Source organism: Hyla sarda, chromosome 8 (assembly GCF_029499605.1).
Source record: "Hyla sarda isolate aHylSar1 chromosome 8, aHylSar1.hap1, whole genome shotgun sequence".
Classification (NCBI taxonomy): Eukaryota; Metazoa; Chordata; class Amphibia; order Anura; family Hylidae; genus Hyla; species Hyla sarda.
Genome location: NC_079196.1, coordinates 172970897 through 172996577, shown reverse-complemented (window position 1 = coordinate 172996577; position 25681 = coordinate 172970897). Strand labels below are relative to the sequence as shown.

General features: G+C 40.6%; 1 protein-coding gene across 3 annotated transcripts in view; it reads left to right on the top strand.

Annotated features, from left to right (window-relative positions):
* The window catches only part of DNAH3 (dynein axonemal heavy chain 3), a 536740-nt gene that overhangs the window by 324784 nt on the left and 186275 nt on the right, over positions 1-25681 (top strand). For all 3 annotated transcript variants that reach the window (XM_056535450.1, XM_056535451.1, XM_056535449.1), the window contains exons 33-34: positions 20986-21205; positions 24958-25092. In XM_056535450.1, the coding sequence (XP_056391425.1) occupies positions 20986-21205; positions 24958-25092 (355 nt within the window). The remainder of the gene's footprint in view (positions 1-20985; positions 21206-24957; positions 25093-25681) is intronic.

Genomic DNA, 25681 nt, shown 5'->3' with positions numbered 1-25681 from the left:
TGCGCCATGTACATTTGAGGTGATTTGCACAGAGGTGGCTGATTGTTACAGCGGTTCTGACAAACGCAAAAAAAAAAAACCACACCCACATGTGACCCCATTTCGGAAACTACACCCCTCACGGAATGTAATGAGGAGTGCAGTGAGAATTTACACCCCACAGGTGTCTGACGGATCTTTGGAACAGTGGTCCGTGAAAATGAAAAATTTTGCACAGCCCACTGTTCCAAAGATCTGTCAGACACCAGTGGGGGGTAAATGCTCACTGTACCCCTCATTACATTCTGTGAGGGGTCTAGTTTCCAAAATGGTATGCCATGTGGGGGTTATTTTGCTGTTCTGGCACCATAGGGGCTTCCTAAATGCGACATGCCCCCCGAGCAAAATTTGCTCTCAAAAAGCCAAATATGACGCCTTCCCTTTTGAGCATTGTAGTTCGCCCGTAGTGCACTTCAGGTCCACTTATGGGGTACCTCCATACTCAGAAGAGATGGGGTTACAAATTTTGGGGGGTCTTTTCTGCTATTAACCCTTGCAAAAATGTGAAATTTGGGGGGAAACCCACATTTTAGTGAAATTTTTTTTTTTTTTTTTTTACATATGCAAAAGTCGTGAAACACCTGTGGGGTATTAAGGCTCACTTTATCCCTTGTTACGTTCCTCAAGGGGTCTAGTTTCCAAAATAGTATGCCATGTGTTTTTTTTTGCTGTTCTGGCACCATAGGGGCTTCCTAAAGGTGACATGCCCCCCAAAAACCATTTCAGAAAAACGTACTCTCTAAAATCCCCTTGTCGCTCCTTCGCTTCTGAGCCCTCTACTGCGCCCGCCGAACACTTTACATAGACATATGATGTATGTGCTTACTCGAGAGAAATTGGGCTACAAATATAAGTATACATTTTCTCCTTTTACCCCTTGTAAAAATTCAAAAATTGGGTCTACAAGAACATGCGAGTGTAAAAAATGAAGATTTTGAATTTTCTCCTTGACTTTGCTGCTTTTCCTGTGAAACACCTAAAGGGTTAAAACATTTACTGAATGTCATTTTGAATACTTTGGGGGGTGCAGTTTTTATAATGGGGTCATTTATGGGGTATTTCTAATATGAAGACCCTTCAAATCCTCTTCAAACCTGAACTGGTCCCTGAAAAATTGCGAGTTTGAAAATTTTGTGAAAAATTGGAAAATTGCTGCTGAACTTTGAAGCCCTCTGGTGTCTTCCAAAAGTAAAAACTCGTCAATTTTATGATGGAAATATATAGTAGACATATTGTATATGTGAATCAAAAAAAAAATTATTTGGAATATCCATTTTCCTTACAAGCAGAGAGCTTCAAAGTTAGAAAAATGAAAATTTTTTAATTTTTTCATCAAATTTTGGAATTTTTCACCAAGAAAGGATGCAAGTTACCACAAAATTTTACCACTAAGTTAAAGTAGAATATGTCACGAAAAAACAATCTCAGAATCAGATTGATAACAGAAAGCATTCCAGAGTTATTAATGTTTAAATTGACAGTGGTCAGATTTGCAAAAAAGGGCTTCGTCCTAGAGGTGAAAATGGGCTCCGTCCTTAAGGGGTTAAAGGCATCAACTGGCTCCGGAAAGTTAAACAGATTTGTAAATTACTTCTATGAAAAAATCTTAATCCTTCCAATAGTTATTAGCTTCTGAAGTTTTCTGTCTAACTGCTCAATGATGATGTCACGTCCCGGGAGCTGTGCATGATGGGAGAATATCCCCATAGGAACTGCACAGCTCCCGGGACGTGTCATCAGAGAGCAGTTAGACAGAAAACAACAACTCAACTTCAGAAGCTAATAACTATTGGAAGGATTAAGATTTTTTAATAGAAGTAATTTACAAATCTGTTTAAATTTCCGGAGCCAGTTGATATATAAAAAAAAGTTTTGGCCTGGAATACCTCTTTAAGATGATAATGGGCTTGGTCATTAAGGGGTTAAAGGGGTATTCCAGGAAGAAGAAAACATTTTTTTTAGATCAACTGGCTCCAGAACGTTAAACAGATTTATAAATTGCTTCTATTAAAAAATCTTAATCCTTCCAATAATTATCAGCTACTGAAGTTGAGTTGTTCTTATCTGTCTGGAAACAGTGCTCTCTGCTGACATCTCTGCTTGTCTCAGGAACTGCACAGAGCAGAATAGGTATCTATGGGAATTTGTTTCTACTCTGGACAGCTCCCTAGACAGGTGTCATCAGAGAGCACTTAGACGGAAAAGAACAACTCAACTTCAGCAGCTCATAAGTACTGAAAAGATTAAGATTTTTTAATAGAAGTGATTTACAAATCTGTAACTTTCTGGAGCCAGTTGATATATATAAAAAGTTTTTCCCTGGATAACCCCTTTAATCAATTAGGTGGCAGGGAGTCCAAAGGCAGGAAACAATCACACAATATAGTCATCATTAATTTACCCACTTTATATAAATCCCCTTATTAAATCATTTGTTCATTATCTTTTAATAATCTAATAATTCCCCTTTCAGTAATTCCCCCACAACCTGTCCTCCTGACTCCCCGCCCCATCACATCTCATAATGTCTGTAACAATAATAATCCCCAGTTGATACTTATGCTGTTATGCTGTGTTTTCTTATTGCCAAACATGTCGCTGTGCATTATGGCCAAACATTTCTACTTTGGTCTCCCGTGTCCAAAGACATTGTTCCAGAAGTATTGTGGTTCCGAAGCAACTTTGCAAACCTAAGCCATGCTGTCATATTCTTTTTATCCTGGCAACCCTTCCAAACAAGCCATTCTTTTTCTAATTGTACTGTAGTAATCTTGAATGTTTAACATGCTAACTAAGGTCTGTAGCATCTTGTAGCATTATATGTATCCCTTGTGTATTTTTGCAATTTATTTGAGCATTGCACTGCCTGAATTTGCTGGGATGTTCACTCCTGGGACGACTGTCAAGTGTCTTGGAATGTTTTTGACTTGTGAGTAAACTTTCAAACTATAGAATGAAGGACTTATAGTTTGCAAAAGGTTTTATTATCCTTTCCCAGATTGGTTCTCTAAAATCATTGCTGATGTATTTCCTCTTTGGCATTGTGTTAACACATGCCCAAATGATCCAGACCAGCAAATTGCCAAAACATGTGCTTTTATAGAAGTGCTCAGACTTGCTGATGATCAGTTAATCAAGGTCATTTGATTAACTGTATCTAGCTTCTACTTACCCACTTAATTCATATGGAAGCTGCAAAGGTTTGCATTGAGCAGCTATGAATGTGCAGATAGTGATGCTGGGGCCAGCTGGGACTTGGAATTAGTATCAGAATTAGTATCAAAGTAGGAGCGAGTGAGATCTCTGGTGCTGGGGCCCTTTCTTGATTGCCACAGAAGTTTAATGAAGGTGTGTACTTATGATAGAAGTTTCTGTCCTTACCCTGTGTAATGCATTTATAAATGGGGTGCCTGTCGTTTTCAATAAGCAATGACATTGTCAGACAATCTTTGCAGGCTTTGTTAAGAACAGGCTCTGTTGATGATGCATGTGAGGATGTACCCCTCTCTAGATGCAGTGCAGGAAGGCGTGTGGGGAATATTAGGAACCTCACTCCTCTAGCCTTTAATAGGAAAAACAGCCCTAAAATACTTTACTAAGGGGACCTTGACTGGGTGGCCCCTGGTTGGTGAAAAAATATATAGTAAGATAGTACTCATGAACACTGAGCACCAATCTCCTATCCTAGAGATGTGATATGGTAGCCACAAGCAATGGTCCCAGATGGAGCCCTTTGCAGGTACCAGGATAAACAAAAAGGCTTTTGTGAAGCCTGTCCTCTCTGACTACAATCACTTAGTAGGACTGAAAATTCACAGGAGTAGTTAGTGCACTGACATCCATGAGTTTACCCCAAAGGTTTAAAGAGGCTGGTCCCCTTGTATGTATAATGCTGGATAAGCTTGTCCTCTGAAGTACAGAGTCAGCAGGAAAGGCTTTTGGCCCAGATATGGAAAAGTGAGGCAGTGCACACATAGTAACATAGTTCCTAAGGTCGAAAAAAGACCAGAGTCCATCAAGTTCAACCTATAACCCTGATGAGTCCCTACTGAGTTGATATAGATCTAGAATTCATAACCTGTAATGTTATTATTCTCCAAAAATGCATCCAGACCCCTTTTAAATTATTTTACAGAGTTCACCACTGCTCTTACAGTAAAGAACACCCGTCTGTACTGGTGTAGAAACCTTATTTCCTCTAGACGTAGAGGATGCCCCCTTGTTATAGATACAGTCCTGGGTATAAATAGATCATAGGACAGATCTCTGTACTGTCCCCTGATATATTTATACATAGTTATTAGGTCGCCCCTAAGCCTTCTTTTTTCTAAACTAAATAACCCTAATACTGATAATCTTTCTGTGTACTGTAGTCCTCGCATTCCCCGTATTACCCCGGTTGCTTGTCTTTGAACCCTCTCCAGCTCCACTATACCTTTCTTGTACACTGGTGCCCAGTACTGTACACAGTATTCTATGTGTGGTCTGACTAGTGATTTGTACAGTGGTAGAATTATTTCCTTGTCGTGGGCATCTATGCCCCTATTGATGCACCCCATGATTTTATTTGCCTTGGCCGCAGTTGCCCGACACTGGTCACTACAGCTAAATTTACTATTAACTAAGACTCCCAAGTCCTTTTCCACGTCAGTCGCCCCAAGTTTTCTCCCATTTAATACATAATCCCAGCCCGGATTTTTCCTCCCGATGTGCATTACCTTACATTTATCAGTTTTGAACCTCATCTTCCACTTGTCAGCCCAAACCTCCAACCTATACAGATCCATTTGTAACAGTGCACTGTCCTCTGTAGTGTTTACTGCTTTACAGAGTTTAGTATCTTCTGCAGAGATTGCTACTTTAATATTCAACCCCTCTAAAAGGTCATTAATGAAAATATTAAATAGAACAGGACCCAAGACTGACCCCTGAGGTACCCCACTAGTAACAGTCACCCAATCAGAATAAGTACCATTAATAACCACCAGTAACTTACCCACTTACACACATTTTCCCCCAGTCCAAGCATTCTCATTTTATGCACCAACCTTTTATGTGGCACCGTATCAAATGCTTTGGAAAAATCCAGATATATGACATCCAGCGATTCCCCCTGGTCCAGTCTGGAGCTCACCTCCTCATAACAGCTGATCAGGTTAGTTTGACAGTACCGATCCTCATAAACCCATGCTGATATGGAGTGTTACATTTATTTTTACCAAGATACTCCAAAATATCAAGATAACCTTTTTGCTATTTATATAGTTAAAAACATTTTGGGGTTAGCATACGTATGCATACGTTCTAGCGATCTCCGGCACTGCCGCGGGCAGTGCAGGAGATCGTCGACGGCCGGAATCCCGCCGCATCTGCCAGAGTCGCGATTGCGCCGACCCCGGCAGCATTAACCCCTTAAGGACGCAGGGTTTTTCCATTTTTCATTTTTTCCTCATCACCTTCTAAAAATCATAACGCTTTCAATTTTGCACATAAAATTCAATATGATGGCTTATTTTTTGCGCCACCAATTCTACTTTGCAGTGACATTAGTCATTTTACCCAAAAAATTAATTGTGCGACAAAAGTGAAGAAAAAATTTCATTTTGTAAATTTGGGGGCTTCTGTTTCTACGAAGTGCATTTTTTGGTAAACATAACACCTTATCTTTATTCTGTAGGTCCATACGGTTAAAATGATACCCTACTTATATAGGTTAGATATTGTCGTACAGAAAAAAATCATAACTACATGCAGGAAAATTTATATGTTAAAAATTCTCATCTTCTAACCCCTATAACTTTTTAATTTTTCCACATACAGGCCGGTATGAGGGCTCATTTTTTGCCCCGTGTTCTGAAGTTTTTATCGGTACCATGTTTGTATTGATCAGACTTTTTGATCGCTTTTTATTAATTTTTTCATGATATAAAAAGTGATCAAAAATACACTATTTTGGACTTTGGAATTTTTTTGCACGCACGCCATTGACCATGCAATTTAATTAACGATATATTTTTATAGTTCGGACATTTTCGCACCCGTCGATACGACATGTTTATTTTTATTTACACAGTTTTTTTTTTTTTATGGGAGAAGGGGGGTGATTCAAACTTTTATTAGGGAAGGGGTTAAATGACCTTTGTTAACTTTTTTTTTTCACTTTTTTTTGCAGTGTTATAGCTCCCATAGGGACCTATAGCACTGCACACACTGATCTCTTATGCTGATCCCTGCAAAGCCATAGCTTTGCACGGATCAGTCAGATAGGGGCTTGATTGCTCAAGCCTGTAGCTCAGGCTTGTAGAAATCAATCGACGATCGGACGCTGAGGAGTCAGGTAAGGAGATCTCCGCCTGCGTCCCAGCTGATCGGAACATCGCGATTTTATCGATCAGCCCGACTGAGCTGCCTGGAAGCGTTTACTTTCGTTTTCAGACGCGGCGATCAACTTTGATCGCCGCGTCTGAAGGGTTAACAGCGTGCGGCACAACGATCGATGCTGCGCGCTGTTAGCCCAGGGACCGACCCGGTGTGATGCGGGGTCACGGCGTGACCCCGTTTTAAACACTGAGATCGGGCGTAGGGCGTACAGGTACGTCCTTAAGGAGTTAACCCCCTAGATGCCGTGATCAATCGTGATCATGGCATCTATGGTGTTGACAGGGGGAGCGCTCCCCCGATACGATCGCAGGTCACCGTTGGTTGCTATGACAGCAGGAGGTCAGATCATGACCTCCTGTCTGCCTGCTAAGGAAGCCTGTGAGATCCAGCCACAGGCTAGATCGCACAGGCTTTAGTGTGTGCAGCTCATCAGGTCATACTGTGCTGCTGTACAAATGTATTGCAGCATAGTATAATCTGTAAAAAGTGTAAAAAATTAAATAAAAAGTTCTTCAAGAAAAGTATGAAGTGTAAAAAAAAAAAAAAACGCCCCTTTCCCAATAAAAGCCCTGTATTATCACCAAAAAAGTTCAAAAACCCAAGTCATATACATAATAGGTATTGCCACGTCCATAATGACGTGTACTATAAAATTATAATGTAAATTATCCCGCACGGTGTACGCCGTAAAAAAAAAAACATTAAAATAAAGCACAAAATTCGCCAATTTTGGTATAAATAGTAGAATAAAAAAGATCATAAGGTAGCACGTATCGCAAAAATGAAACCAATAAAAATTACAGCTCATCCCACAAAAAATAAGCCCTTACTCAATGGTGTTGGATGAAAAATAAAAAAGTTACGGCTGTTGGAAAATGAATGGCAGAAAAATAATTTTGCTCAGAAATGGAAATAGAACATAGAAAGCCATGTAAAATGGGTATCCCCATAATCGTACTGACCCACAGAATAAATATAACATCACTTTTACCGCACAGTGTACACCATAAAAAAATAAATACATATTTTCACAATATTTTGAAAGCATTCTAAAGTTATTACCATTTAAAGGTTTATTCCAAATGAACAAGCTACGTTTCTGTGGTCTCACACCACCTTTGTCAAGCTGACAAAGGTGGTGTGAGACCACAGAAACGTAGCTTGTTCACTTGGAATAAACCTTTTTTTCACTTGAATAATTCCGGTGTGCTGCAGTCGCCTTTCTTCTCTCTGGCTGAATTCGGACCCAGGACCGGGGTCCCAGAGATTGTCGGCACCCACCGATTTGCTACTCACTTGGATATGCTGCTTTCCCCAAAACAGATATTACCATTTAAAGAGATAAATGTCAAAAAAAAAAAAAGAGTCTGGTCATTGAGGTAAAAAATTGGTCTGTCCTTAAAGGGGTATTCTGGGTAAAAACATCTTATCCCCTATCGAAAAGATACAGAATAAGATGTCTGATCACGGGGTGCCTGCCGCTGGGACTCCCGTGATCTTCCTGCAGCAGCCCACATTCTATGCGTAGCTGCGTCTGAAGTTTCGGAAACCTCCGGGCTTCCCAGACGGGGACGTGACGTCACGCCACTCCTCCTCCATTCATGTCAATGGGAGGGGGCGTTGCAGCCGTTATGCCCCCTCCCATAGAAATGAATGGAGGGGGCGTGAAGTCACGTCCCCGTCTCGTAAGCCGGGAGGTTTCCGAAACTTCATAGAATGCGGGCTGCTGCAGGGAGATCACGGGGGGTCCCAGCGGCGGGCCCCCCGCGATCAGACATCTTATCCCCTATCCTTTCGATAGGGGATAAGATGTTTTTGCCCGGAATACCCCTTTAAGGGGTTAATAATTCCCCCCTCTCTATCTACATTATCTTCCGCCTCTATGTTGTAGGTTGCCTCCCCCCCTGTCCCTAGTTTAAACACTCCTCCACCCTTCCAGCCATCTTCTCCCCAAGCACAGCTGCACCCTCCCCATTGAGGTGCAGCCCGTCCCTACGGTAGAGCCGGTATCCGACAGCAAAGTTGGCCCAGTTCTCTATGAACCCAAACCCCTTCTTCCTACACCAGCTTCTGGGACACTTGTTTACCTCCCTAATCTCCCGCTGCCTCTCTGGTGTGGCGGTGGTACAGGTAATATTTCAGAAAATATTACCTTGGAGGTCCTTGCCTTAAGCTTGCTGCCTAAGTCCCTGAAATAATTTGTAACCACTTAAGGACGCCAGGCATATCCATATGCCACCGTTTTAATGTCCTTAAGGACAGAGGGCGTATGGGTACGCCCTTGGGAATTTTGGTCCCCGCCGCTAGCCGGTTGGGGACCGGACCGGGATACCTGCTGAAATCATTCAGCAGGCATCCCGGCACATCGCCCAGGGGGGGGCCTGAGACCCCACCCCCCATGTCAGCGATTTCCTCAAACCTGCAACGATTCCGGCTTATACGGGTCTCCTGCGACCCGGTAAATAAGGGGGATTGGGGGTGTCCAAGACACCCACGGTCCCCCTGAAGGGATAGGAGCCACCCCTCCTATCCCTGCTATTGGTCAGTCAGAAGCGACCGACCAATAGCAGATCCGGGGGGGGGGGGGGGGTTTAAAGTTCGGCTCCCTCGTTCTGCCAACCCACAGAAGTCCAGGCAGAACGGGGGGACAAACAGTCCACTTACCATCGACGGCGGCGGTGATCGGTGGGCGGCGATGACGTGCGGCTGGCTTCCTGGTGCGGCATGCTACAGACTGCAGAAGTGAGTTGCCTAGCAACAACTACAGTGGTCTCTAAACTGTAGCCCTCCAGATGTTGTAAAACTAAAACTCCCAGACAGCTGTTTGCTTTTTGGGCATGCTGGAATTTGTAGTTTTGCAACAGCTGGAGGGCTACAGTTTGCAGATCCCTGTGCAGCGGTCTCTAAACTGTGGCCCTCTACATCTTGCAAAACTACAACTACCAGGAAGCTGGAGGTTTGTCCCCCCACCCCCAATGTGAATGTACAAGGTACATTCACATGGGCGGGTTTACAGTGAGTTTTCTGCTTCAAGTTTGAGTTGCGACACATTTTCCGCCGCAGCTCAAACTCCTAGCGGGAAACTCACCATAACCCCCCACCCGTGTGAATGTACCCTAAAAACACTACATTACACTAACACATAATAAAGGGTAAAACACTACATATACACCCCCTTACACTGTCCCCCCCAATAAAAATGAAAACATATCGTACAGCAGTGTTTCCAAAACTGAGCCTCCCTGTTTGCACCCTGTGTGGCAATCACTGGCATAGAATACCCCTATGTCCACCCCTATGCAACCCCTAATTTAGTCCGCAAATGCGCATGGCGCTCTCTCAGTTTGGAGCCCTGTCGTATTTCAAGGAAACCGTTTAGGGCCGCATATGGGGTATTTCCGTACTTAAGAGCAATTGAGTTACAAATTTTGGGGGACTTTTTCTCCTTTTACCTCTTATGAAAAGGAAAAGTTGGGGTCTACACCAGCCTGTTAGTGTAAAAAAATTTTAAACATTTACACTAACATGCTGGTGTTGCCCCATACTTTTTATTTTCACAAGAGGTAAAAGGAAAAAAAATTGTAACGGAAATACCCCATATGTGGACGTAAAATGCTCTGCAGACGGACAACAAGGCTCAGGAGTGAGAGCGCACCATGTACATTTGAGGCCTAAATTGGTGATTTGCACAGGGGTGGCTGATTTTACAGCGGTTCTGACATAAACGCAAAAAAAATAAATACCCACGTGTGACCCCATTTTGGAGTCTACACCCCTCATGGAACGTAACAAGGGGTATAGTGAGCCTTAACACCCCACAGGTGTTTTAGGAATTTTTGTTAAAGTTGGATGGGAAAATGAAAAAAAAAATTACTAAAATGCTGGTTACCCTAAATTTTTCATTTTCACAAGGGAAAATAGGAAAGAAAATCTTTTTTTTTTAACCCCATTTCTTCTGAGTAAGGAAATACCCCATATGTGGATGTAAAGTGCTCTGCAGGCGAACTACAATGCTCAGAAGAGAAGGAGCGCCATTGGGCTTTTATAAAGAACATTTGTCCGGAATTGAAGGCCATGTGTGCCTCCATGGTGCCAGAACAATGGATCTCCCCACATGTGACCCCATTTTGGAAACTACACCCCTCACGGAATGTAATAAGGGCTACAGTGAGCTTCCTAAATGCGATATGCCTCCCAAAAACCATTTCAGCAAAATTTGCTTTCCAAAAGCCAAATGTAACTCCTTCTCTTCTGAGCATTGTAGTGCGCCAGCAGAGCACTTGACATCCACACATGGGGTATTTCCATACTCAGAAGCAATGGGGTTACAAATTTTGGGGGGCATTATCTCCTATTACCCCTTGTAAAAATGAAAAATTTTGGGGAAAAAAATGCATTTTAGTGGAAATTTTTTTTAATTTACACATCCCACTTTAACGTAAAGTCGTCAAAACGCCTGTGGGGTGTTAAGGCTCACTGTACTCCTTTTTACGTTCCTTGAGGGGTGTAGTTTCCAAAATAGCATGCCATGGTTTTTTTTTTTTTTGCTGTTCTGGCACCATAGGTGCTTCCTAAATGCAACATGCTCCCCAAAAACCATTTCAGCAAAATTTGCTTTCCAAAATTCCATTGTCGCTCCTTCCCTTCTGAGCCCTCTACTGTGCACGCCGAACACTTTACATTCATGTATGAGGTATTTGCTTACTCGAGAGAAATGGGGTTACAAATTTTGGGGGGATTTCACTCCTTTTACCCCTTGCAAAAATTAAAAAAATGGCTCTGCAAGAAAAATTTTTCCTTCACTTTTGCTGCTATTGCTGTGAAACACCTAAAGGGTTAACAAACTTTCTGAATGTAATTTTGAATACTTTGAAAGGTGCAGTCTTTATAATGGGGTAATTTATGCGGTATTTCTAACATGAAAGCCCCTCAAATCCACTTCAAAACTGGTCCCTAAAAAATTAAGATTTTGAAATTTTCGTGAAAAATGTGAAAATTGTTGCTGAACTTTGAAACCCTCTGATGTCTTCAAAAGTAAAAACATGTCCATTTTATGATGCCAACATAAAGTAGACATATTGTATATGTGAATCAATATATAATTTATTTGGAATATCCATTTTCCTTACAATTAGAGAGTTTCAAAGTTAGAAAAATTCTAAATTTTCATTAAATTTGGGGATTTTTCACCAGGAAAGGATGCAACTAACAACGAAAATTTACCTCTATGTTAAAGTAGAATATGTCACGAAAAAACTATCTCGGAATCAGAATAATTGGTAAAAGCATTCCAGAGTTATTAATACATAAAGTGACAGTGGTCAGAATTGCAGAAAGGGCTCAGTCCTTAAGTTGAAAAAGGGCTCAGTCCTTAACCCCTACAGGACCCATGACGTAACGGTACGTCCCGACACCCTGGGTCTTAAGGAACAGGGACGTACATTTACGTCATGGGCAGTTTTAGTCCCCGCCGTGTGCCGGGCGGGGATCGGAGCGGGATGCCTGCTGAAATCATTCAGAAGGCATCCCGTGCAAATGCCCAGGGGGGTCATCAGACCCCCCCATGTCGGCGATCGCGGCAAATCGCAAGTGAATTCACACTTGCGATTTGCGCAATTCTGGGTCATTACGGGTCTATAGTGACCCGGTGACCCGGAATGTAAGGGGAATCGCGGGTGTCTAAGACACCCACGATCCCCCTGAAGCGATAGGAGTGAGGTGGCAGGGTTGCCACCCCTCCTATCCCTACTATTGGTGGTCTAGACGCGACCACCAATAGCAGATCGGGGGCGGGAGGGTTTACTTTCGTTTTCCCCGTCCTGCCCACCCACAATAGGCGGGGCAGGACGTGGAAAGTGACGGGGACCGGCGCCGAAGATCCACTTACCCATCCGGGCGGGCGGCGGAGGCTGCAGGCGACGGAGATCGGCGGGCGGCGATGACGTGCGGCTGGATCTGACGGAAGCCGGTGAGTTGCCTAGCAACATCTGGAGGGTACAGTTTGAGACCATTATACAGTGGTCTCTAACTGTAGCCCTCCAGATGTTGCAAAACTACAACTCCCAGCATGCCCAGACAGCTGTTTGGGCATGCTGGAATATGTAGTTTTGCAACAGCTGGAGGGCTACAGTTTGAGACCACTATATAGTGGTCCCTAAACTGTAGCCCTCCAGATCTTGCAAAACTACAACTCCTAGCATGCTCAAACAACTGTTTGCTGTCAGGGCATGCTGGGAATTGTAGTTTTGCAACAGCTGGAGGTCCACAGTTTGGAGATCACTTTGCAGTGTTCTCTAAAACTGTAGCCCTCCAGATGTTGCAAAACTGCAAATCCCAGCATGTCCAAACAGCAATCAGCTGTCTCGACATGCTGGGAATTGTAGTTGCGTATCTCTAGCTATTGCATAACTACATCTCCCAGCATGCCCTTCGGCGATCAGTATATGCTGGGAGTTGTAGTTTTGCAACAGCTGGAGGCCGACTGGTTGGAAAATACTGTTAGGTAACAGAACCTAACTGAAGGTTTTCCAACCAGTGTGCCTCCAGCTGTTGCAAAAGTACAACTCCCAGCATGCACGGTCTGTCAGTACATGCTGGCAGTTGTAGTTTTGAAACAGCTGGAGGTTTGCCCCCCCATGTGAACGTACAGGGTACATTCACACGGGCAGGCTTACAGTAAGTTTCCTGCTTCAAGTTTGGGCTGCGGCAAATTTTTCGCGCAGCTCAAACTTCTAGCGAGAAACTCACCGTAACACGCCAGTGCGAATGTACCCTAAAAACACTACACTAACACATAATAAAGAGTAAAACATTACATATACACCCCCTTACACTGTCCCCCCAATAAAAATGAAAACCGTATTGTATGGCAGTGTTTCCAAAACGGAGCCTCCAGCTGTTGCAAAACCAGCCACTGACTGTCCAGGCATGCTGGGAGTTTAGCAACAGCTGGAGGCACCCTATTTGGGAATCACTGGCGTAGAATACCCCTATGTCCACACCTGTGCAATCCCTAATTTAATCCTCAAATGCGCATGGAGCTCTCTCACTTCGGAGCCCTGTCGTATTTCAAGGAAACAGTTTAGGGCCACATATGGGGTATCTCCGTACTCGGGAGAAATTGCACTACAAATTTTGGGGGGCTTTTTCTCCTTTTACCCCTTATGAAAAGGAAAAGTTGGGGCTACACCAGCTTGTTAGTGTAAAAAAATAAAAAAATTTACACTAACATGCCGGTGTTGCCCTTTACTTTTTATTTTCACAAGCGTTAAAAGGAAAAAAAGACCCCCAAAATTTGTAACGCAATTTCTCCTGAGTACAGAAATACCCCATATGTGGGCATAAAATGCTCTGTGGGCGCACAACAAGGCTCAGGAGTGAGAGCGCACTATGTACATTTGAGGTCTAAATTGGTGATTTGCACAGGGGTGGCAGATTTTACAGCGGTTCTGACATAAACCCCCCCAAAAAAATACCCACATGTGACCCCATTTTGGAAACTACACCCCTCACGGAATGTAATAAGGGGTACAGTGAGCATTTACGCCCCACAGGTGTCTGACAGATTTTTGGAACAGTGGTCCGTGAAAATGAAAAATTTTATTTTTCATTTGCACAGCCCACTGTTCCAAAGATCTGTCAAACGCCAGTGGGGTGTAAATACTCACTGCACCCCTTATTAAATTCTGTAAGGGGTGTAGTTTCCAAAATAGGGTCACATGTGGGGGGTTCCACTGTTCTGGCACCACGGGGGGCTTTGTAAACGCACATGGTCCCTGACTTCCATTCCAAACAATTTTTTCCCCAAAAGCTCAATGGCGCTCCTTCTCTTCTGAGCATTGTAGTGCGCCAGCAGAGCACTTGACGTCCACACATGGGGTATTTCCATACATGGGGTCTTTTCTGCTATTAACCCTTGCAAAAATGTGAAATTTGGGGGGAAACACACATTTTTGTGAAAATCTTTTTTTTTTTTTTTACATATGCAAAAGTCGTGAAACCCCTGTGGGGTATTAAGGCTCGCTTTATTCCTTGTTACGTTCCTCAAGGGGTCTAGTTTCCAAAATGGTATGGCATGTGTTTTTTTTTTTCTGTTCTGGCACCATTGGGTTTTCCTAAATGCAACATGCCCCCCAAAAACCATTTCAGAAAAACGTACTCTCCAAAATCCCCTTGTCGCTCCTTCGCTTCTGAGCCCTCTACTGCGCCCGCCGAACAATTTACATAGACATATGAGGTATGTCCTTACTCGAGAGAAATTGGACTACAAATATAAGTATAAATTTTCTCCTTTTACCCCTTGTAAAAATAAAAAAAATTGGGTCTACAAGAACATGCGAGTGTAAAAAATGAAGATTGTGAATTTTCTCCTTCACTTTGCTGCTATTCCTGTGAAACACCTAAAGGGTTAAAACGCTGACTGAATGTCATTTTGAATACTTTGGGGGTGCAGTTTTTATAATGGGGTCATTTGTGGGGTATTTCTAATATGAAGACCCTTCAAATCCACTTCAAACCTGAACTGGTCCCTGAAAAATATTGAGTTTGAAAATTTTGTGAAAAATTGGAAAATTGCTGCTGAACTTTGAAGCCCTCTGGTGTCTTCCAAAAATAAAAACTCATCAATTTTATGATGCAAACATAAAGTAGACATATTGTATATGTGAATCAATTTTTTTTTTTATTTGGAATATCCATTTTCCTTACAAGCAGAGAGCTTCAAAGTTAGAAAAATGCAAATTTTTAAAATTTTTCATCAAATTTGGGGATTTTTCACCAAGAAAGGATGCAAGTTACCATAAAATTTTACCACTATGTTAAAGTAGAATATGTCACGAAAAAACAATCTCGGAATCAGAATGATAACTAAGAGCATCCCAGAGTTATTAATGTTTAAAGTGACAGTGGTCAGATGTGCAAAAAACGCTCTGGTCCTGAGGTGTAAAATGGCCTGGTCCTTAAGGGGTTAAGGACACTCCACCTACCTCTTACTTTGTCATTGGTGCCAATATGTACCATGACTGCTGGGACCTCTCCAGCCCCACCCTGTAGACTAGCACATGGCTAAAAGTCTAAATCAGATCCTTCCCTATGACAATGTACATGAAGACTCATAATACAGGATTAATATTATGTCATATTGTGACACTCCATCCAGACTACAACCAATACAGTTTTTGCAGCAGGATCTGTACAGTTACACTACAGGTGTTGTGGCCTAGTTTTCTTTAAATAAAAAAAATGACATGTTGGAATTTGTTCATCTGAAGTTGGTATTAACTTAAAGACTTTCTAAGGACCAGATTTTTGTTATATAATAATAAAATGTATATGTATAAACGATGCAGTTCAAAGACATTGTACTTTCTTTTTCTCATGACTATATATAATTTTAGAATACATCAGCGGTTAAGGTGGGACACATCTATACATCTTCCATGCTTTCTTATATGCTTCATATTGCACTAAGCAATGACTCCAGTTGCCTCTAGAAATATTTATCAGTATTATCTGTTCGCTGACATTCTAGAAATGTAGGAATTTATAAGAAAATGCAGTTTAACTAAATAGCCATAATTTGTAAAATAACTCTAAATGTGTTTTCATGCAGATAAAGCATTTTATGAGTAAGGAAAAACAGCATGGTTATAATTTACAGATTTGGAGGAAATGATTTGGAAAGAGATAGAGAAGATACATATGAAATTTGCTTCTGGGCAGTAAACGTCTGTGTATGGCTTCCAGCTTCTGCTATTTTTCATGTACTTTCATAGTTTTTTATTTAGATCTGCAAGGATACGGATGTGCTGATAAGGCTTTTGTGCTTTTTCATGGATTATGTCACCAGCATAAGCTCCTAATAGATTAGGGCATCTATATATATGCTTTTGTATCACAATATCCATGCCTTGGTTTTTGATTCTCTGGGGCCCTGAGCTGGTCATGTTATTGTTTACTTCACTTCGGGGGAGTGTCTTTTTACTCCCTCTGGTGCACCACTGCTATTATATGTTTTACAAGCTGTTATGGCTTCAACACAACAGCATAAGGCGAGAGGCCACCTGTACTGCTACTTTATTTACTGATATGATATAAAATGTACTATATAATTAGAAACTCTGGATATGATGCTGAGCATGTGCACCCAACCTATTTGGTCGGCCATGGCGAGTCCTGTTCTGAGTGGAACCTGTCCTAGGAAACCACTGTATGGTCCTGCCCACTGTGCTGCAGCTCAGTTTCAGGGCCTTGGTAATCTTTAGATGACCATGGCCATATTTATTTAGTGCACTAATTATTTTTTTCAGATCCTAAGAGAGTCCTTCACCATGAGGTGCCATGCTGAACTTCAAGTGATCAGTATTAGAGAGTGTGAGAGCGATAACGCAAAATTTAAGACACCTGTTCCCCATTCACACCTGAGACCTTGTAACACTAATGAGTCACATGACATCTGGGAGGGAAATGGCTATTTGGGCCCAATTTGGACTCACATTTGTTGCCAAGGTGTCAGCATGTTGAGTTGTTTTGAGGGGACACAACATTAAACACTGTGCACAACATTAAACACTGTGCACTCTACGCTGTGCACTCAATACTTTACATTGTAGCAGAGTGTCATTTCTTCAGTGTTATCACATTGTCACATAAAAAGTAATAAAATATTAATATATAAATATTATTAATAAAAATGTGAGGTTTGCACTCACCTTCATAAGATACTGTGTGTGTGTAATATATGTATATAATGTGAGGGGTGGACTAACTTATGTGAGATACTGTAATCTGTTCTCTTCATCTTTCAGTCAAAAAGTAGAACAAAGGAGAAACAAGAATATAGGTGTTGCCATGCACGTGCATACTCTCTTTCATAGTAAATCCAGTCTTAATAAGGATCTGTCACTAGTTTTATTATATGTGGTTAAATACCTTTCTTTGCTGAAACTGGATATAACTATATTATGACTCCATACTGAACCTATGATGGATTCCAATGTTTTTATCCAACTTCATGGAAAAGTCAGCAACTTATCATGTGACTTTGTAAAACACCAAATATATCAAATGTAGCAGGAACATTTTCCTGCCAAGAACCTCCGTAAGACCAGTTTTATATGACCATAAAACAGTCACATTTTAGTCCTTACTACAGAATTAACACCCACTCTCAGCCTTCAGGATGATTATTGGCCAAATGAACATGTGAAGGAGTGTTTGTTGCAGATTATAATAGACTCAGCAGATGGGATGTGCTGACAACAATAATATTACTGAACAGCCGCATGAACAATGAACCCATCATTTCTGTAGTTGTTTACTTTCAGCAGTTGCGCTGTGTAAATTGTTCTTTTAACAAGTGCCACATGTAATTGAATATAAATGGACCATTTTTCCAATTTTATCCCAAAAAGTGTAAAAAATAAAAATAAAAAAAACATATTTGGTATCACCGCGTGCATAAATGTCTGAACTATCAAATTATAATGATATAGGTGGTCAGAATAGAGTGATTTTAAGCATACTAATTTTGTTTAAAAAGTTTGAGATTTTGTACAGCAGTAAAATAATAGAAAAGCATGCAAACAAGAGTTTTCATTTTAATTGTATTGCCCCATTGAACAAAGAAAACATGTCACACTGTAAAGTGTACCGCGTGAAAACGAAACCTTCCAAAATTTCCTAAATTGCGTTTTACTTTTAATTTTCCCACAAAAATAGTTATTTTTTAGTTTCATGGTAAAATGATTAATGTCATTGCAAAGTACAATTGGTCAAGCAAAAAACAAGTCCTCATATAGGTCTGTGGATGGAAATATAAAAGAGTTATGATTTTTTGAAAGCGAGGAGGAAAAAGCCAAACTACAAAAATAAAATTGCCCTGATCCTTAAGGTGTTAAATCTATAATATTACTTTATAGTAGTCATGTAGAACCAGTCTTAATCTGTTTAAGACAATTCAAAATGAAAAAACGGCTGAGCTTTCAAATTTTCCCTTAGTTAAAAAGGTTGTCTCAACATGATAGCACTTTTCTCTATTGCTGCCAGTCTGACAATCAGCCTGCTAACACCAGCTACAGTTTTATATTACTTTTAAAGGGTTACTCTCATTAAAACTAATTTTTTGCTATTGCACTCCTTATGGTAAATGAAAAATATTTCTAATATACTTTGTTTAAAAAAAAATGAAGTTTTCTATGTTTTATTTGTGCTTAAAAAAGCTCAAGAGCACATTTTCCCCCAGCTCATACACAGACTTTGGACCAAAGGCCGAACACAGGAAGTGCCGCCTGGAGTGCTGAGGGGGGGGGGGGGGGTGTCCAGCCTCATCCAATCATAGCTCATCTCACACATAACTGCCATATGCTGTTGGCTGGACCCCCCCCCCCCCCCCCCTCAGCACTCCAGGCGGCACTTCCTGTGTTCGGCCTTTGGTCCAAAGTCTGTGTATGAGCTTGGGGAAAATGTGCTCTTGAGCTTTTTTAAGCACAAATAAAACATAGAAAACTAAATTTTTTTTTTTTAAACAAAGTATATTAGAAATATCTTTCATTTACCATAAGGAGTGCAATAGCAAAAATTAGTTTTAATGAGAGTGCCCATTTAAGTGAATGGCTGTCTGTGTACTATACTCATTGACCATTGTCAGTGGTTGGGTGTTTGATCGACCAACAAGTACGACTATCTCCCACAGTTTTTATTACACACCCCTGCCTTAGTAGCGCAGACACAATTTGCGGCACAATGCCCCAAATTCTGGTGCACAACCCGACAAAACAGGTCGAATTTACAATAGTAAATCAGGGCCAATATCTTTGGGCAAATGTTCCACTGGATGCCATACGGAACCTGTATGCCTCCATGCCCAACCATATCCAATCTTGTATCCTGGCTAGCGGCGCTCAACAGGGTACTAGAGCCTGCTTTTTTGTACAATTTCCCTGAATAAACCTATCCTTTTGCTCTAATATTGTAATCTCTTACATATATCATCGTAAGATGTACATAAATAAAGTATTATGCATGAGTCCATCACTGAGTCCACCAGAGTGAATGTTGCTGTTTGCAGTAGCTAATAGATGGGGGTCCGAGATAAGGGCTCTACCTTTTTTTTGCTCATATGCCCTAATAATGCCCAGGATTGAATTGAGGATCCTTCAGAAATGACAGTCCCATGAGTGGTACCAGTAATAGGAACAAAGGAATAGGATCGATGCAGGTATAGAGCTAAAGAAATTTCATGCTGATTTTAGACTGAGATCATTAGAGACGCTTAGAATGCAGTTTTAGAATATGAACATAAACTAATACAGATAGCTCCTTATTTGACAAGTTGTAAAAGAGTTTCGGTGAAACAATATGTTCATCCATTAAATATATGAATCTGAGTTTTTATTTATTCTGATCATTTTTGGGAAAGTGTTTCTCGTTTGCAATAAATAACTCTTGAGAATGCTGATGGAGTGGAAAAATATTGATGTTCTTTCATGGGGAGATGTCATCTCTCCTGACAGTTTTTTTTTTTTTTTTAGGAAATGCTATAACAATACAATAAATTAGAAATTCATAGAACTCTTCATTGTTGCTTCTATTCTTAGAAATGTATGATTCAATTGATATCTCAGGGTATATCAGGGCAGAGGGGAAAAAGCAGGCATGCTGGGTTTGCCGGCTTCCATCTCTATTGCACAAAGCTGACAATTAACATATTAGCAATGCAGGCTTTTACATTGTATATTTCCCTTTGTGTATCTCTGTTGTACTGGTTGCTGATTCTGCCTGTGACACACCTGTCTGGTTTCAACAGTCTGTCTGACTTCTCTATATATTGTAGGCCCCATGCACTCAGATAGTATAGGGAACATTGTCCAGTTGAGGGCCGTCACTATGGGCAGATTGTCTAAGTAGGTAGGGACAGTGATTCGAGTGAGTGCAGGGTTGTACTGTTTTCTACCCATTGTATTAACCGATTGGCATTCGATCAATAGTCGCTTCTTGTTAATGGGTCTTAAATTGTCATGAATAGAACTATTATATCACTTTATTCTCTAATGTATGAGATTATTAAAGGGGTATTCCAGGAAAAAAAATTTTTTTATATCAACTAGTGCCAGAAAGTTTAACAGATTTGTAAATTACTTCTATTAAAAATCCTTCCAGTAGTTATCAGCTGCTGAAGTTGAGTTGTTCTTTTCTTTATGACAACAGTGCTCTCTGCTGACACCTCTGCTTGTCTCAGGAACTGTCTGAAACATTAGAGGTTTGCTATGGGGCCTTGCTCCTACTCTGGACAGTTCCTGAGACAAGCAGAGGTGTCAGCAGAGAGCACTGTAGTCAGAAAGAAAAGAACAACTCAACTTCAGCAGCTGATAACTACTGGAAGGATTAAGATTTTTTTTTTTTATAGAAGTAATTTACAAATCTGTTTAACTTTCTGGAGCCAGTTTATATATAAAAAAAATTTTTTTTTTCCCCTGGAATACCCTTTTAGATGCTGTGATCAGGAACAATAAGTGTTATCTGTTTTGCTGCTTGTGTAAATAAGCTGCTTCATTTTTTTTTTTTCAGCCTGGCTCAGAAAATTGTTGCCACTTACCGACTGTGTTCAGAACAGCTGTCATCTCAGCACCACTATGACTATGGTATGCGTGCCGTAAAATCTGTCCTCACTGCTGCTGGTAACCTCAAGCTTAAGTATCCAGAAGAGGATGAGAGCGTGCTTCTTCTGCGAGCCCTATTGGATGTTAACCTTGCTAAATTCTTGGCACAGGATGTCCCCCTATTTCAGGTAATCAGATAGTGGAAGTGTTGAAAGGTAGGTACTGTATATAACTGATCATGATGGACCTGATGCACAGAATTTATGGAACGGTCTACCTCAGGAACTGGTCACAGCAGGAACAATTAACAGCTTTAAATCAGGATTAGATACATTCCTTCAACAAAATAACATTAATGCTTATGAAGAAATATAAAATCCCATCCCTTCCCCAATATCGCGCCACACACCTACCCCTTAATTCCCTGGTTGAACTTGATGGACATATGTCTTTTTTCGACCGTACTAACTATGTAACTATGTAACAGTATGCACTCTTGAAGCAGAGACACTTAAAATCAGGTAGGTTTTCTAAACCTTTCACAATGATCCATAAAAAAAAAAAAAAATGTATGTGAATTCAGCCTAAAGACTGCCATACACATTAGCTAGAATTTGGTTGAAAGTTGAATATTTCTTGAGCAAGCAATCATCTAATGAACAAATGTCTTGCCAATGCACCCACGCATACATACATTTTACTCCATTTTGGCCATAACAGTCATTTACACGTTACATGATCATTGACATCTGGCACAGGGAAAAGTTCTTGGAAGAAGGAAGGATTTTGTGTGGACTAGTGACTATCAGACAAAAATTTTAAACGTGGCCAACTTAGTTTCAGTTTTTTGAATGCGTGCCATTGGTTGGTTAAAATGATTGTTCAATGGAGTTTCCAAAAAGTTTTTATTGATGGCCTATCTTTGGGATGGGCTATCAATATCTAGTTGGTGGGGATACAACAGCACCACAGCCCATTATCAAGTTGAAAGGGCTATTGCAGTATTCACTTCCAACCAGGCACACTACACAGGATAGCAGCTGTACCTGGTATTTCAGCTCATCCTATTCTCTTCAAGGATACCAGGTGCAGACACTACCCAGTATCCAGCATTGTGCCCGGTAGGTAGTAAAGAGACCCTAACAAGTCCACCAGCCCTTTCATTCCACTGATTGGTGTGGAGCTGTAAGTCAGAGCCCAATTGATCTGTTTTTGATGGTTTTTATTTCTGTAGATAGGTTAAGAAAAAATATTGAAGAAATAAAAAACATTTAAAATTTCGCCAGACTTGGTAAAAACTAGACATTTCGCCTGGTGTCATGGCTTCTATATTTAGATGGTGCATGACTGAATCGGCACAATTCACATTTTTAGTAATCAATATCCCCTACATAATGGCAGCTTTACTAAGTATTCTTGGATCATTTTTCTCGTTCAGTAATAATTGTATAGAATCCAGTCACTCACTTCATTAATACTGAGATGCTTGGATTTTCTGTCATCCATCGTAAAACACAAAATCAACTTACTTATAATGATAGATTTTTCTCACTAATAATGTAATACCATATACTGCTGAATGTATCCAGCTCTGCAAAAGACTCTAATATTCCATTATACTGTCAGAATGCGTAAGAAAAGATCTGGAACTCGCGCATCCATCCATTATCTTTTAAATGAGAGTTAGTGATCTGTAAAAACTCATATGTCAAAAAATGTAAGACAAATTTTCTCAGTGGTTAATATATGCAGGGACTGTGATATACTATAATGAGACAGTGCCAGGGGCCAACATAAGCTTTTCAGCCAAATGTACACTTATTAACTTTGGTGCTTAAAAATGATTGGTTCCTCATATACTCCTGCTGAGATACAATTCTTGGAGAACTTCATTTGTAGTGTCTTCAAGTGGAGTTGTAACCTGAATTTGATGCAAGGTTTTAATATGTGTATATAGAGATCAATGCATAGTGATTTCATACTTAAATGTTGTCTTTCTCTGTTCTTTTTTTCTTTGTGCCTATGAACCTCCGGTATCAGTGCATATGTTAACTGTCCTAATAAAACTAACTAAGTGCATACAATAGTACCCATAGAATTGCCCCCAAAAGTCTAATTAGGAAGCGTGACGGCCGTCACGCCCCCTCCCATAGACATGAATGGAGGGGGTGTGGCGTGAGGTCACGTCCCCAGTCCCGGAAACCTGGAGGTTTCCGAAACTGGAGATTCCGCACCCGCATAGAACCCCCCACGATCAGACACCTTATCCCCTATCCTTTGGATAAAATATTTTTCCCGGAATACTTAATATTGTCTATATAAAAAAAGATTTTTATGTGCCCCCTATTGGATTTTCACTATATACAGTGTGAAGACCATTAAATAGTGGTGGAAAACATAGGGGCATTGCTAGCATCTTAAGAAATCAGGAAGACAAGCCCAATATGCCCATAAGTCTGCCCCTACTTCCCACCCTCAGGGCAAAGACATATTTTACATGCTAGAACTAGATGCAATGGTGCAGCTACACACTGTCCCTAGATGGATATTAATACAGAACATAGAGAAGAATACAGCACTGATCTTATGCAGTCAATGGCAACATACACTGTTACATCCATTGATTTACAAGGGACATCTTCCCTAATTGTAATGAACTTTCCTCACCTTTTCCAGCCTAAACAGACACAATGCTGCTCCCAGCCATGATTTATCTCTGCAGAGTTTGCTGTGTAGACATTTTAGGTTCCTCCCTTTTCATCCTCTCTTTCTCACCCCTGGTGCCCAGTGGTGTCAAGCTGCTATCAGTAATACCGTGCCTGCCGTGCAGCCCAGTACCACGCACTGCCCTAAAAGTAATAGTGCCCCTACAATAAATGGCAACAGGCAGTGCCAGTAATTTGTGACCCCAGCAATAACAGTGCCAAGTAGATAGTTTTTCTAAATGTAATAGTATTATACTCTCACTATGTTGGCCTGCAGAAATAATTTTGCTAAGCAGAAGCTCCTCTCAAAGCAATAGTGCCTCCAAAATAATTATATCAATCAGAGAGCCTGCATAGTGAGCTTGCCTCCAACAGGTAGTGCCCAAAATACCTAGGTCAAGAACAGTGCGCCCGACATTAATAGGGCCCACATAGTGCTCCCAAAATGATTGTGCAACATCAAAGTGCAAAGGCAACATAACCTAATAGTAACAATGCACAGTGCCCCCAATATATCAACAGTGGTCCCCAATAGGGCCCTTAACATTGATAGTAACCTCATGATCCTCCAAAAACAATAGTGCCTCCAAGTAAAGTGTGTAAACTCTATACATTAATAGTGACCCAAAAGAAATAGTGCCTCCCAAAGTAGGATTCTAAAATGAGCCTTCGACTTTATTTGTTTACTTAGAATGTTGATAAAGTTGCAAGTGGTGCTTGCAGGAGATACGGACAGTAGGCAAAAGGTCTGCAACATGAGACCCCCTGGGCCATTAAAAAAAAATATATATATATTTAAAAACCTGTTACATTTTTGCATGATCTAATACATTAATGTAATATTTAATAACAGGTCTACCTCTTAAAATAATAATGATACACAGTGTTTAACTAAAAGTGTTAGAAATAATATAAAAATATTCTCTACCACATACAGTGTACCCATATGCAAAGACTACAGGTATATACACACTGAATGTAGCCAAAAATAACACCTACACATAAGTGCAAACCAAATACTATTATCCAGCATAAACTCCATATACATACAGTACATATATAAACCGACTTTATATACAACTAAAATGCACTATGAATACTTTTATGAATTGTAGGTTGGAAGGTTGTCTCCTGAAAGAAAAAAACATTAGACATATGTGTATTCAGCTTTGATATTTGGTACTTCTTACCATTGGTGTTGTGATCTTTACATGCATGCTGTGTTCTCTTTACAGGGTATCATCTCTGATCTGTTTCCTGGAGTGGTTCTGCCAAAACCAGATTATGACCTTTTTATTCAGGCTCTGAAAGAAAATATTGCCAAAATGAATCTGCAACCTGTTCCATGGTTCATAGGGAAGATAATCCAGGTGATTCTAGATATAACTTTTCCTTGCTGTGTGAGTTGGCTAAACATCAATGCTTCACAGTACGACTCAAGGGGGAGATAATAAAAGTCAGGTGGCAACCTTGGTCTCTGTACATATGTACATACACAGATGCCATCAACATTCTGTATTGCTAACATACTTTTACTGTATTCAAGTGTCCTTATAGAAACTTGGATATATAAGTAAATACAGGGTTGTGATCCCCAGAATATTGGCCATGGATTAGATTTTTAAGTGGACTGTACATGATAGTAAATTGAAAACTCTTTCAACATTGTAACTAAACTTGAATAGGCACCACACACAACACCATTTTTCACATGGTTACTTATATGTTGTAAATGCAGGTAAAGCTCCCAGTGTATATATCAAACGTATACATAAGGCTCCATTCACCCAACAGAGGCATAGAAAGTCTTCTTTTGGCCTCTCTTGGGCTAGTATACAGAAGTGTCCTTTTTTGTTGTTTTATAGAAGACCATGGATGTACTGCAAAGGAACCAATATACAATGTAAAGATAAAGGGTTCTCACCTTTAGCTAGTAGTTGGTCTGGAAGGTCCGTGTGG